The 13,553-nt window shown below is 43.0% G+C and overlaps 1 protein-coding gene across 1 annotated transcript in view; it reads left to right on the top strand.

Moving 5' to 3' along the window:
- The window catches only part of VPS35L (VPS35 endosomal protein sorting factor like), an 87,041-nt gene that overhangs the window by 22,820 nt on the left and 50,668 nt on the right, over nucleotides 1-13,553 (top strand). Inside the window, exons 11-18 of the mRNA XM_066576259.1 lie at nucleotides 3,927-3,974; nucleotides 5,071-5,164; nucleotides 5,247-5,324; nucleotides 5,451-5,573; nucleotides 7,502-7,548; nucleotides 10,544-10,655; nucleotides 12,513-12,629; nucleotides 13,451-13,504. Coding sequence (XP_066432356.1) covers nucleotides 3,927-3,974; nucleotides 5,071-5,164; nucleotides 5,247-5,324; nucleotides 5,451-5,573; nucleotides 7,502-7,548; nucleotides 10,544-10,655; nucleotides 12,513-12,629; nucleotides 13,451-13,504 — 673 coding nt within the window. The remainder of the gene's footprint in view (nucleotides 1-3,926; nucleotides 3,975-5,070; nucleotides 5,165-5,246; nucleotides 5,325-5,450; nucleotides 5,574-7,501; nucleotides 7,549-10,543; nucleotides 10,656-12,512; nucleotides 12,630-13,450; nucleotides 13,505-13,553) is intronic.

The following is a 13,553-nucleotide window of genomic DNA, read 5'->3' as shown; positions in this document are numbered from 1 at the left end:
GCAAGTCAAACCTGTTCCTCACCATGACTGCGTATTGTGCAGGGATCTTGCTGACGTCAGATTTCTTCTATATGGCAGGACGTTTGAGCTTGCATAGTCTGACCCTGACTTTGGTTACGAGGCCTCGTTCACACGGGCGACAAAGTCGCTCGATTTTGTAGCATTGCTACAAATCGCATGTATGAGAAGCCTATGCTTTCCTATGGGTTACTTTACACATGCGATATTGTGTAGCATGCGACAATCGGACACAAAAACCCCGTGGGTCCCAGTATATGGACGCGACTCGTGAGGTTTGGTAGTCTATGTTTCCCTATGGAGCCTTTCTGTCTGTTGCATCACATCGCATGAAAACGCGATTTTCGTGCGGTGCGATGCAACTTTGACAGTAGGAAATCCTACTGTCAAAGCTAAAATTTAAGCCCTGGCTGCAGGAAAAAAAAAAACAAAAAACACACATACATCACATGTCCCGCGCTGTCAGCCTGGCCGCATCTCCTCCCCGGGTCCTCGGCAGTGATCTTCTTTTCTTCTGGCCAGGGATTCAAAAATCCCTGCCTTTTGGAACCAATCACAGCCATTCATCGAGTGATGGCTGTGATTGGCTAAGCGTCAGTCTAATACAGCCAGCGCTTCCAGGAGGCGGGGATTTTTGAATCTCCAGCCAGAAGAGAAGAAGATGATCACTGCCGATGACCTGGGGAAAAGATGCGGCTGGGCTGATATGTATGTGTGTTTTTGGTTTTTTTTGCTTCAGCTACATCTTATTTTTGGGGAAGGGCTTATCTTTCAAGCCTCCCCCAAAAATCCTCATATGTGGTGCTACAAAGTCATGGTATCACCGCAATAAGTCACAGCGATATCACACGGACCAGTTGAAATCGCCTATGATGTAGATAATGGCCTATCTTGGAGTTTTGTTGAATGCACTCTGGACTTGGGCAGAGAAGTCCTCAATGTCTTGCTTTGATGCCTTTGCTGTTGGTGCATAGAGTTGGACGATGGTCACATTCAGAGGTTTTCCTTTGATGCAGATGGACATGACCCTATTATTGATGTATTTGGGGTCTCTATGCACCTTGCAATTTTTTTTATTTTTCGCAATGGCAACCCATTTTCTATTTTTCGTCTCATTTCCCAAGTAACAAATGGTGTAGTCATCCGGGCTGAAGTCTCCAAATCTAGTCCAGTGCAGCATACTGACTCCCATTAGAGCCACACTCGTTCTTTCCATTTCTCTTTTGATGTCCAGCTTTCCAATGCTCATCCCTCTCATGTTCCAATGATATACCATTCTTTACACCATGGACTACGTTAACGATTGGGTTCCCTTGTTTTCCCCTCTTGCATCATCCTCATTGCCCTGACTTCTTCAGGTTCTCCTTTTCTCTTCCCCGATAATATTAATTGTACAGTTCAGCCCGGGGTGCCCATTGTTGAACACCATATTTGAAGCACGTTGATTCTGATCCATTGAGTTTCACTCTTCCTTCACGTAATTGTCTCAAATTGCCAAGAAGGTGGCAACACATGACATACCCGCAGTGGTGGTCACCTTGAATTAGCTCGTAAGAAGGGTCACAACAGGGAATTATTTGCCCTTATGAAACAGGTGAAGAAGCCTTTCTCTGTTTGCCAAGCAGCCATCAAGGACCATGATAGGAATAAAATTGGTAACCAGCAGGACCTCAAGAAGAGGTGGCAACAATATACAGAAGAACTATACGCTGGCACCTGCAATGATCACTCTATTTGTCGTTGATTATGAATGGTGGGGGATTTGGTTTGAATAGTTTGGAGGTTAAATCCCTCTTGGTTGCACCTGCTTGATGGTAATGCTAGAGCGGAGGAGGCTCGATTGGAAGTTTTTCAGATGCCTATTGGCTCTTCCTCGGTGTCTGCAGTGTGGGATGCTATAAAGGCACTTATATGTGGTCATTATATACAGAAGATTAGTCTACATGAGTTTAAATCTCACGGTGTCATTAGGGCCCTGCAGCAACGAGCTTTAGATGCAGAGCCTATGTATAGTCTCCCATTAATCAGGTGGAAATTAATTGGAAAGAGCCACAGTCTAAAGTTGCGGATCATCTGAAAGGTGTTGCAAGAGATGAGCTTTTTGAGGAAGGGGAAGCAGGGGTTGTTTTTTGGCTTCTATAATTAAGTCACAGGAATCCTCTTCTTATGTTGCAGCATTGACGAGGCCTGATAATTCTTTGGTTATAAAGGAGGATGACATTTTGCAAACATTTTTTCTCCATCTTAAAAATCTGTATTCTTCTAAATTCAAGTGTGGATTGTTCGGTTCTTTGGTTCGGGTGTAATTGCCAACTTTGTGTGATGATCAGAGAGCGATATTAGAGGCTTCTTTGACACTGAATAAGTTAAGGGATGCAGTAGTTCTCCCACTTAAAAAGATGAAAGGCCTGTAATTGACATCATAGGCAGACCTCAACTATGAGAGACAACATGAGAAAACACATCCAGAAAGTCACATTGTCTGATTTTTAACAAATTTATTTGCAAATTATGGTAGAAAATAAGTATTTGGTCAATAACCAAAGTTCATCTCAATACTTTGTTTTATATCCTTTATTGGCAATGACAGAGGTCAAACGTTTTCTGTAAGTCCTCACAAGGTTGGCACACACTGTTGCTGGTATGTTGGCCCAATCCTCCATGCAGATCTCTTCAAGAGCAGTGATGTTTTGGGGCTGTCGCTGGGCAACACGGACTTTCAACTGCCTCCAAATGTTTTCTATAGGGTTGAGATCTGGAGACTGGCTAGGCCACTCCAGGACCTTGAAATGCTTCCTACGAAGCCACTCCCTAAGGTAGTCTCACAGTTCCTTAGAGAACAAGAAATAATGTCACCCTCCTTTTGTCAGGACCCGAAAAATGATGAAGAAAATAGATTTCACACTTTGGATGTGAGAAGAGCTGTGCTAGCTAATCTTGGGCCTCAGAAACGTTGAGGAAAGATTGATAATTTTGTTCATTCAATTTCAAATAAAGGAAAGGCGGCTTTAAAGAACCATTGCTCGGCCATGAGGGAAGATAAAATGGAGCTATTCCTCAAAACGTGGCAGCCATGGGCAGCTTTTCTAGAAATACCTGGCATAAACCAACTTCTTAGCACATGAGGAGTCAGATCCAGAGCAGAATAGATTTTATAATATTGGATGCGGGGGTCTGGAGTCCCTCAAACAATAAGAACAGGTGTAGTATACGATGCTTGACAAAGACCGCATAGGTCGAAATGTCGCATATCTGATTTGATACCATTGAGACAAAATAAATGGTTTGAATTTTTTCATAATACCATATGGAGTAAGACACTAGTTCCTGAGTGCCGCACACCTGTTCTTATTGTTGGAGTGCGTATAGAAGATCGGTGGGTCAACGGTCATTGTGTTGCTGGCACCCTGCATTGTTTTCTCCCCCACTCAGTGGATGATTGCGGTGTGCCACTGGCTGCCTATTTGCGTTGGAGTCCCTATGTGCCATGACGCCTGAATAGCACTGTACAATTTCATTGCAGCAATGAAAAAAGACTTCGGCAGCATCCAGGGTGCAAATTGATATCCAAAGTTTTTTATTCCCCCATCACAGAAAAACAGGCACCGTTTCGGCCATGTTGGCCTTTGTCAAGCAATTTGACAACAATTTCATTGCAGGAGGGGCAGTTCTGGACATTTGGAATGGGGGTAGATGATCCCATATGTCTATTTTATTCCTTTAGTACCATGTGCATTGGGTTCCATTGAGGTTTTTGCCATGCTGCTCTTTTCTCCATTAAATATGATAGAATCTGCAATGGTGGCTTATGACAGAGCCTCTGATGCAGATGTGGAGAGAACCTAATAATTGTATGTTTGCATCCTAATCAGTTCGCCTGCAATATCCTTAACTTACTTCTTATCCAGTTATGTAGAGGCGGCCATTCTAAAATGTAACAGATTTCTCTCCAAAACGTAAGTTGATTAGTTCTTCTTAACTTTTCATATACACTGTAGTATGTTTGTAAGGAATTAAACATTGATGCCATGTCCTCAAGACATTATTGTGTGCTCAATGAAGGACTGACTGCTGGGACACCCACTGATAAAAAATAAAACTTATTTGTATACCACCAACTTATTCCGCAGCGCTTTCAGGTAACTATTTATTTATTACCCCCCCCTCCCTACCAAGCTGGGTACTCATTTTACTGACCTCGGAAGGATGGAAGGCTGAGTCAACATTGAGCCGGCTACCTGAACCATGTGGGGGGATTGAACCTGCAACCTTCAGGTTGTGAGCGAGAGCTTAGGACTGCATTTCTGCTGCCCTAGCACTCTGCACCGCACGAGGCAAGGTTACTACCGTACCACTCTCATCCATGTACTCTGGTAATGGAAACCAGCCCTGCTCAAGTGAATGAGGGTCCCACCAGTCAGACCACAACAATCGCACAACGATAGCATATCCTGGGGACCTATGGTGCACAGCAGCCTAACATATCTTGTATTCTTTGTCTGGTTGCACAGCTTGTCATTTAGTACAGTGCCATTATTTGTCTTCTCTTCACCACGTCTTCGTCTTAATTAGAGATGAGCGAGCGTACTCGGATAAGCACTACTCGCTCGAGTAATTTGCTTTATCCGAGTATCGCTGTGCTCGGGGCTAAAGATTCGGGTGCCGACACGGAGCGGGGAGCTGCAGGGGAGAGCGGGAGGAACGGAGGTAAGATCTTTCTCTCCTTCTCTCCCGCCCGCTCTCCCCTTCTTCCCGCTGCGACTCACCTGTCAGCCGCAGCGGCACCCGAATCTTCAGGGACGAGCACAGCGATACTCGGATAAAGTACATTACTCGAGCGAGTAGTGCTTATCCGAGTATGCTCGCTCATCTCTAGTCTTAATCCAACTGGAATATGACTATTTCACAAGACCTGGGGCCCTAATATATTAGTACTCAGCTATTTTTGGGGCCACTTGTTCTATACATTGCATTATGGCATTGTCTATGAATGCCTGCAGTGATGGCCCAGAGCAGCTCTGCACATTAGTATGCACTGTGTCTGTATTACAGTGGGATTTCAGAGTCTCTTCCCCGGTTGACATCGATGATAAAAGGCATTGGAGATCCCCTTGTGTCTGTGTATGCTCGAGCTTATCTCTGCAGGGTAAGGACAACTCTCGTTTCTATACGGCCATTATTAACACATTGTAGACGCCTTGCAGATGGCATCTTTTGATGTGTTCTAGGTTGGTATGGAAGTGGCTCCTCACATCAAGGAGAATCTCAACCAGAACTTTTTTGATTTCCTGCTCACCTTTAAACAAGTAAGAAATGCTGCTTTTATATTCAATGTGTCAAGTTTACTATTCTGATACTAAGAAATAGAATTATTATGGTTTTACATCACTACAAAGTCGTAGCTCAGACTGATATGGCAGCAATCTGTTCAGATTCACAGTGACACAGTGCAGAACCAGCTGGCGGTACAATCCGTGGAGATTCCGATTTATCTCACCCTCTATTCTCCGGCCATAGACTGGATGTTACGCTGCATTGCCTATCGTGCCCCAGATGTAAGTGTCACATGTATTATGTTCAATCTCCATAAATAAGTCTGAATAGGGAAGAAAACTTTTATCATAACATTATGAGAAAACTGAGTTTTCCTTAAAGGGGTTGTCCAAAAGTTTTTAGAAAATCTACTGGAGAACAGATGAATAAAACAGAGGAAAAATCAGTCTTTTATATGTTCTGATACTTTTTTTTTATATATTGATCTGCTCTCAGGTTAATTTTCTAAAATTGCAGATGACCCCTTTAACCCTTTCCAATCCACTGTCTGACGTCTGAAGACAGGCTGTAAAGCTCCAATGTCGGAAGACGTCCAGCAGGGTATTCCTACTGTAAATTACTGGCCGCTCTGTTGTCGGGGGCCTCTCCAGCATGTGCCATACTGCAGTACTGGCTCTATCCAGCAGACGGCGCCCTTGTAAAATAGCAGAAAGAGAAAGCCCCCTAGGAAACCCTGAATCCAAAATTGGATTGCAAAGGGTTAATAATTTGACTCAAAGTGACTCTGAGTGTTCCTCTGCTCTAAAACTAATAACCCAACAGGGCTTGCCAATAGCCAAAATTACTGCATTCCTGCTTTCCAGAATCACTGCCTTTCTAGGCTTTTCAGCATTCTCGGAGAGCTGAGTGCCAACCACTGCAGATCTGTTTTGGTGACGATATGGTTGTCACTTCTCTTTTCTATAAATTGGTATTATAATGGAAGTGGAAACGCACTAAAATATGAACACAACATTAATTTATCAAATTTTACAAGCTTTCAGCTGTTTGAAAAAACAGTCAAACAAGGACAATATAAACAGCTCAACACAACTAATATAACAGGTGGTTTCTCCAAATTCAAAACAAAATATCTCTTTTTAAGGCTTCTTTCCCACGAGCGCATATCGGCCGTCCGTTTTCACGGCTGGCCGATATGCGCTGTGAACTGATGCATTGCATTCCAATGCATCAGGTCACATGGGCGTATTTGCGAGATGTAAAAACGCCTGGCCGGCCAATATAGCGCTGGGCGTTTTTTACATCAGGTCCAAAACATAGTTCTGGAACTATGCTTGGGCTGGAATACGTCAGCCGCTGCATGGGCTCCTATGGGTAAGCCTGGTAAGCCTGCGATGGGGAGGGAGGGGAAATGGGAGATGGCTGCTAAACTCCCTCCATCTGCTCTCCTACCCCCCCCCCCTCCCCCGTGCAGGCTCACCTCTCAAACCTCCCTGCTTGTTCTGTACAATGGGAGGGGGCGGGGCAGAGCTAAGCGCCTCCTTATATTGATGGCTATGGACAAGGGGTGGACATGGGTGGAGCTAAGCGCCCCTAGTTCATCAATGGGAGGAGGCAGAGTGGACCGGAGCTTAGCCCCGCCCCTTCCAATTGCACAGAACGAGTGGGGAGGAACGAGAGGTGAGCCTGCGATGGGGAGGGAGGAAAAATGGGCGATAGCCTGGTGAGCTCGGCGCATTCGCGCTGGGCTCACCAGGCCATCTGAACGGGCGCACAAACCTTTGATTTGTGCGCCCGTTCACCAGATTTTCCTCTCCCAACGTAACGTATATCGGCCGGCTGTGAAAACGGCAGCCGATATGCGCTCGTGGGAATGAGGCCTTTAAGGGTTGAATAATTTGGAGACTGCAGTAGTCATAAAAAGTCGCATTTTGTGTTGAATTTGGAAAAACTATTTTATATTAGTTGTGTTGAGCTATTTAAATTGTTCTTCTTTTAATATTTTTTTAAGTTTGTAAATTAATAATTTTGACTGCGATTGTCTATTTTACAGTTACATTATAATATGCAACTTGTATATTTAAGTTGTATATACATGTAGTCAGCCAAGATCGAATTTTCCCCAATCCCCGTGCTTATTGTTACTGTATAATTACATATAAGTCCTGATCACATCTCATAATGAATATCCTTGTCAATTACATGACAGTCTCTACTGACTGAAATGATGGAGCGATGCAAGAAACTAGGAAACAAGTAAGTGACCCCATCCAATTCTTTTTTCATTTACATTATTGGCAACAGTTCCAACTTCTCATGGGAAAGTCCAATAGACTGGACTGCAAATGCACAAGGTTTATATTAAAAAATGCATGTTTCTGCCATATGCAGTGTACACAGGATGGGCCTAAATTTCCTGCAATTTTGAACTTAAAAAATTTCACAAGTATACAGCTGTAACTTATAGGAGGATTTAGCTCTCCTGTCACGCTAGTTTGAGTAAATGCTCACATACCACACAATATACCGTGTTCCCCCGATAATAAGCCCTACTCTAGTTTTCAGGGGAAACTTGAAATATAATCCCTTCCCCAAAAATAAAACCTATCCACACTATATGTGTAAAAAAAAAAAAAGAAATACTCCCCTAGCAGCCGGCATTTGGATCCCTCTCTGCTGCAGGCTTCCCTGTCCTCCTGCATGCAGACAGAGCAGTTCTCCCTGGTAGCGGGGCTTCCAGCAAGCTAATGCTCTGATTTGGTTAATCGAGCACTGCGTCAGCCAATGAAAGCCGGTGCTCGATTAAGCAATCGCAGCCATACAATGATGTCATTCAATGAATGGCTGGGATTGGTTAAATGAGTGCCGGCTCTCATTGGCTGACGTGGTGCTTAAAGGAGATGTCCCGAGGCAGCAAGTGGGTCTATACACTTCTGTATGGCCATAATAATGCACTTTGTAATGTACATTGTGCATTAATTATGAGCCATACAGAAGTTATAAAAAGTTTTATACTTACCTGCTCCGTTGCTAGCGTCCTCGTCTCCATGGAGCCGACTAATTTTTGGCCTCCGATGGCCAAATTAGCCGCGCTTGCGCAGTCCGGGTCTTCTGCAGTCTTCTATGGGGCTCCGTGTAGCTCCGTGTAGCTCCGCCCCGTCACGTGCCGATTCCAGCCAATCAGGAGGCTGGAATCGGCAGTGGACCGCACAGAAGAGCTGCGGTCCACGGAGGAAGAGGCCATCTTCAGCGGTGAGTAGAGAAGTCACCGGAGCGCGGGGATTAAGGTAAGCGCTCCGGTGAGCTTTCTTTACCTCCCTGCATCGGGGTTGTCTCGCGCCGAGCGGGGGGGGGGTTGAAAAAAAAAAAAACCCGTTTCGGCGCGGGACAACCCCTTTAATTAACCAATCAGAGCATTAGCTTGCTGGAACCGTCTTATTCAAGCCCCGCTACCAGGAAGAACTGCTCTGTCGGCTTCAAGAAGGACGCGACAGCCTGCAGTAGCAACGGAGACCAGCGCGAGGGACCCGAACGCCGGCTGCTTAATGAGTATTATAAGACACCCTCCTGAAAATGAGACATTGTGTTGCTCCTTCTAATAATTTCTGAATAAATTGATAAATGGGTGTTACCAGTTGGGGAGCGGTGTCCATACTCCTTTTGATACTGTCTAATCAATGCTGACTGCATTGGGATACACCCCTTTGACGAGGAGAAAGGTAACACCCAGTTGTCAACCTTTTTAAGAAATATTTAATAAATAAGGGAGAAACGGCACAACCGTTATGGAAAAAGTTGTTCAAATTGTACTCTGGTTTCTCTTCAAGATGTATATATCTTTTTTTTTTTTTTTTTTACTAAACGTTGTTTCATAGGGATTGCAAGTATTTACTAAAACAGACATGTCAGGACAGGTGATAGGTCCTCTTTAACCCTTTGCTACTGTGTTCCTTTCTTGTTTTTTCATTTTCCATTTCTACTTTCAAAAATTCATAACATTTTTTTATTTTTCCAGTGACTTAGCTAAATGAGGGCTTGTTGTTTGTGTGACAAGTTGTATTTTTTTAATGGTTCCATGTAATATACCATGTAATATTTTGGAAAACTCTTTCAACATTTCAAAGTGGGGCGAAATATAAAAAAACAAAAACTTTTTATATGGTGAAGTTTGTTTTTATGTTGTTTGCAGTGGTAAAAATGACATACTTTAATTTGTGGGTCGGTAAAATTTTGGTGATCTCAAATGTATCTAGTTTTTTATGTTGTACTACTTGAAGTAAAATACCATTGAAAATAAAGTTGCTATCGCAATCTTCTAACCCCCATGACTTCTTTTCCATCGATGGTGCTGTGTGAAGGCTCATTTTTTGCACGGCAAGCTGTAGTTTCTACTAATCTATTTGGCATACATACAACTTTTTAATTGCTCTTTATTCAATTTTCTCTTGGAGATGCGGGTGACAAACCCCCCTGTAATTCTGGCATTGCATAATTTATCTTTTTTTCATGGTGTTTATGATTTGGGATAAAGTAGTATTTTAATAAATTGGACTTTTAAGGCCTCAGCAATACAAATTTTTAAACTTTTTTTGATGTGACAACCGTGAAAACTGGGTGTGTTTTGAACTTTCAAATTTTTTTTAACGTATAAGTAAGAAAATCTTTACTGATCTCATTTTCACTCTTTTTAGTCCCCAAAGGGGACTGGAACATTTCAGTAATTCAGTATATTGTACATTTACATGCATACAGGCTGGACTTAATAGGAGGAAATCCATGGCTTCATCGCTGGTCTTTTATGCTCCATATAAGATGAGCGATGAAGCTCATCGTTCAGCTTAAACAACGGATGTTCAGTAGTGAACAGCCGCTGTATTACCTCAATGGAGGAGGATAGGCGAGTGAGAGGAGAGAAATCACCTGCACTGCCCCGCTCCCCTGCTGGCCGCTCCGTGAACCAGTCTGCTCTGCTAGCTCCCATGCAGGAGCACAGGAGCGCGGAGACACAGGGATGAGTGTCGGGCATCGTTTGCCTGACAGTCGTCCCATGTAAAGGTACCTTAATAGTATAAAACTAATTGAAAAAGATTGAAAAAAAGATAAACGTATTGGCCTATAGATGTATCAGTAAACAAAGGAAAACAGATTTTTTTCACACCAATTTAAGCTTTATTACATTTTATTATTACTATATCCCGACGATACATGTGGATTTGTAGCACAGCTTCTGTTTTCATCTTCTTCTCCTCAGCGCTCTTCTGCTAAATTCCGTGATGTCGGCGTTCAGAGCAGAGTTTATTGCTGCCAGATCAATGGACTTCATTGGAATGATTAAGGAATGTGACGAGGCCGGCTTCCCTAAGGTAGTTCTAATTACGACTCATATAAATGCAGATTTTTATATCTGCCAATTATTTAGCTGAATGACCTCAGACATTATTTGCTGCCAACATTTCACAGATTTAGTTAACTCAAGAAGGTCCACACTCATCACTGACAAATGTGCTAATACCACGTTTCAATCTATACTCCCTAAATAGCACAACGCAAGAAATGTGTTCCAATACTTACAGGGGTTGTACCACGGTCATAAGTTATATGGTGGATATAGGATAGTGGATAACTATCGCTGATCGGTGGGGGCTCCACCAATTCCAAAAACGGGGGTAATGTGTTCCACATCTTCCTCACTGCAGGCTTACTGTACCTCCTGCAATGAGGAGGAGACTGGGCAAAAATGTGCTGCCACTCCATTGACTTTCAGTGGGACTACAAATGATAGGCAGCAGAGTCCAGATCTTCAGGTGCAATAAAGACTTATATTTCCATCAGAACATCACATCATCATGAAATACAGCGACGTTTCGACCGTTACATAGATGGTCTTTGTCAAGCTTCCGAAGCTTGACAAAGACCATCTGTGTAACGGTCGAAACGTCGCTGTATTTCATGATGATGTGATGTTCTGATGGAAATATAAGTCTTTATTGCACCTGAAGATCTGGACTCTGCTGCCTATTTTTCCTTTTTACTCCTTCTCAATCTATGGGATTAGGATTCAATCCCAGTTAGGCGTGCAGGACACTACATGTGGAAGAACCCCCCCCCCCCTTATGGGTTATGGTGAGTGCTGCTGAAAAGAATTTTTTCCTTTATCGGACTACAAATGATGGCTGCATTTATGTGCTGTTCATTGAGCATATGACTATGTCTGCTACGAACAGCATGTGACGGCTCAGCAGTTACATGCACAATGAATAACTTGTGATTGCACCTGGCTTTTCCAGGCCTGGAGTTGCAGAGACCAGGGCTCCAGTGCTGCACAGGGAGCCACTGAAGGAGGTGACTATTACTTATTTCTTTATTTTACAAGGTTCCACGGCCATAAAACGTTTTTCTTAAGTGCTGTGAAACTTCTTTAATATATAAACCTATATATTAAAAAATCAGGCGGTCTAGAGCCACCACTAGGGGGAGCTCACTGCATACAAAGTTATAGTAAATCAGTATACAACACAGTTTCTTAGTGATGACTGCAGACAGACAGAATTTTCTAGGGGATTTGGAGCTCTGTATCAGAAAAACAAAAATAGAGCTCAAACTGTGATAGAGCTATCGTGAGAAACTTATCAGCACAGAATGTTTGATTAAGTCCAAAGCAAAATAGTATCTGGGCTCATTCACATCTACATCCAGGATGAAATAGCGCTGCATGCAGAACTGTTTCACCCTAGAAACTGCCAGGGGGCAAAACAGAAATCCAGACAGATCCCATTACAATCATTGGGGTTCGCTAGTGCAGTTGAGGTCTGGTATAAGTTGGATCTGGAACATCCGGTTTTATAATTATTCGGCTCCTAGAATCCAAACAACGGAACTACTTGGTGCCAATGTGAACGAGCACTTAAAAGTTGGAACTTCCTTTTAAGTTTATCCATGATCAGACATGTCCACGTATAGCTGATTTTCCTAGTAGCTGATAAACTGATTTGCTGTTTTGAAAATGATACAGGTCCCGTTTATGAGCAGCGAGGTAAACCTTGTATAGGTAATGATTCGATCGGGTTAATTTTGAGTTATGACATATTTGCAGGCATTCCACTCTAGAGCCATGTGTAACCTTGGGAAGTTTTTTGTGCCTTTGAACTATTTCTGATTCATGTGTCTCCCTGGACCTAAATCTGGATTAATAAGTAATGAGCACAGTTTCTATTTTCCAGCATCTACTTTTCCGCTCCTTGGGACTGAACTTGGCTTTAGCTGACCCTCCAGAGAATGACAGACTCCAAATTTTAAATGAAGCATGGAAAGTGATCACAAAGCTGAAAGTCCCCCAGGTATTAGGTTTCTACGTTGCAGAATAGATGGGTTTTACTCGTCTGGCCTTCCTCTACCACATGAGCAGTGTCAGAGATATTCCTAGATAGTTCGAGCCATAAGAATTCATTTCAAACTATTTTACTTGTTGGGTGACTCTAAACCATGTTTATGTGTAAATTTTATATTACCCTATTGATGATTTTTGTAGGTGCCAGGTTTTGTCACCAAGAGAAAAGTAACCTGGTTTTTGTTTCTTCATCATCCCTTTTCCATAACCCCTGGGCCAATTTCCCACTCGTTCATTTGCTAACAATGCACTTTCTGTGAAGTAGGGAATCTTGCAATTAGATGGTGACAACCAGTGCAGAAGAAATGGGCCAACCATAGAATCATAGAATGGTAGAGTTGGAAGGGACCTCCAGGGTCATCGGGTCCAATCCCCTGCTCAGTGCAGGATTTACTAAATAACCCCAGACAGTTGTCTGTTCAGCCTTTGTTTGAACACTTCCATTGAAGGAGAACTCACCACCTCCTGTGGTAACCTGTTCCACTCATTGACCACCCTCACTGTCAACCATGTCTGTCCTCTCTTAAAGAGCTCCTTTCCTACTGTATGGTCTGCCTTTATGGTATTTGCATACAAGGCTCCATTGTAGAGTCCAGTTTTCTGTATTTTGACCGGAAAGAAGCCTATTGGAAAACCCTCTATTTGTCTAAGCATGATGTGGCTGGATGTGGTGATGTTGGCTGACTTTGAAAACACTGCCTTGCCTGGCAAGTCACAGCTTAACAGGTTTTTGATATACGTGATCTTTATTTTTCTGTTGTTTTTTTGTAGGATTACATTAACTGCGCAGAAGTGTGGGTTGAATATACTTGCAGGCATTTCACGGTGAGTGATTTTTAGTTATTCTATGTATTAAAGTATTATCAACTTCATC

This window comes from Eleutherodactylus coqui, chromosome 8 (assembly GCF_035609145.1).
Source record: "Eleutherodactylus coqui strain aEleCoq1 chromosome 8, aEleCoq1.hap1, whole genome shotgun sequence".
In the NCBI taxonomy this organism is placed as follows: domain Eukaryota; kingdom Metazoa; phylum Chordata; class Amphibia; order Anura; family Eleutherodactylidae; genus Eleutherodactylus; species Eleutherodactylus coqui.
The sequence above is the reverse complement of the archived record's forward strand: the minus strand, read 5'-3'. Positions and strand labels throughout refer to the sequence as shown.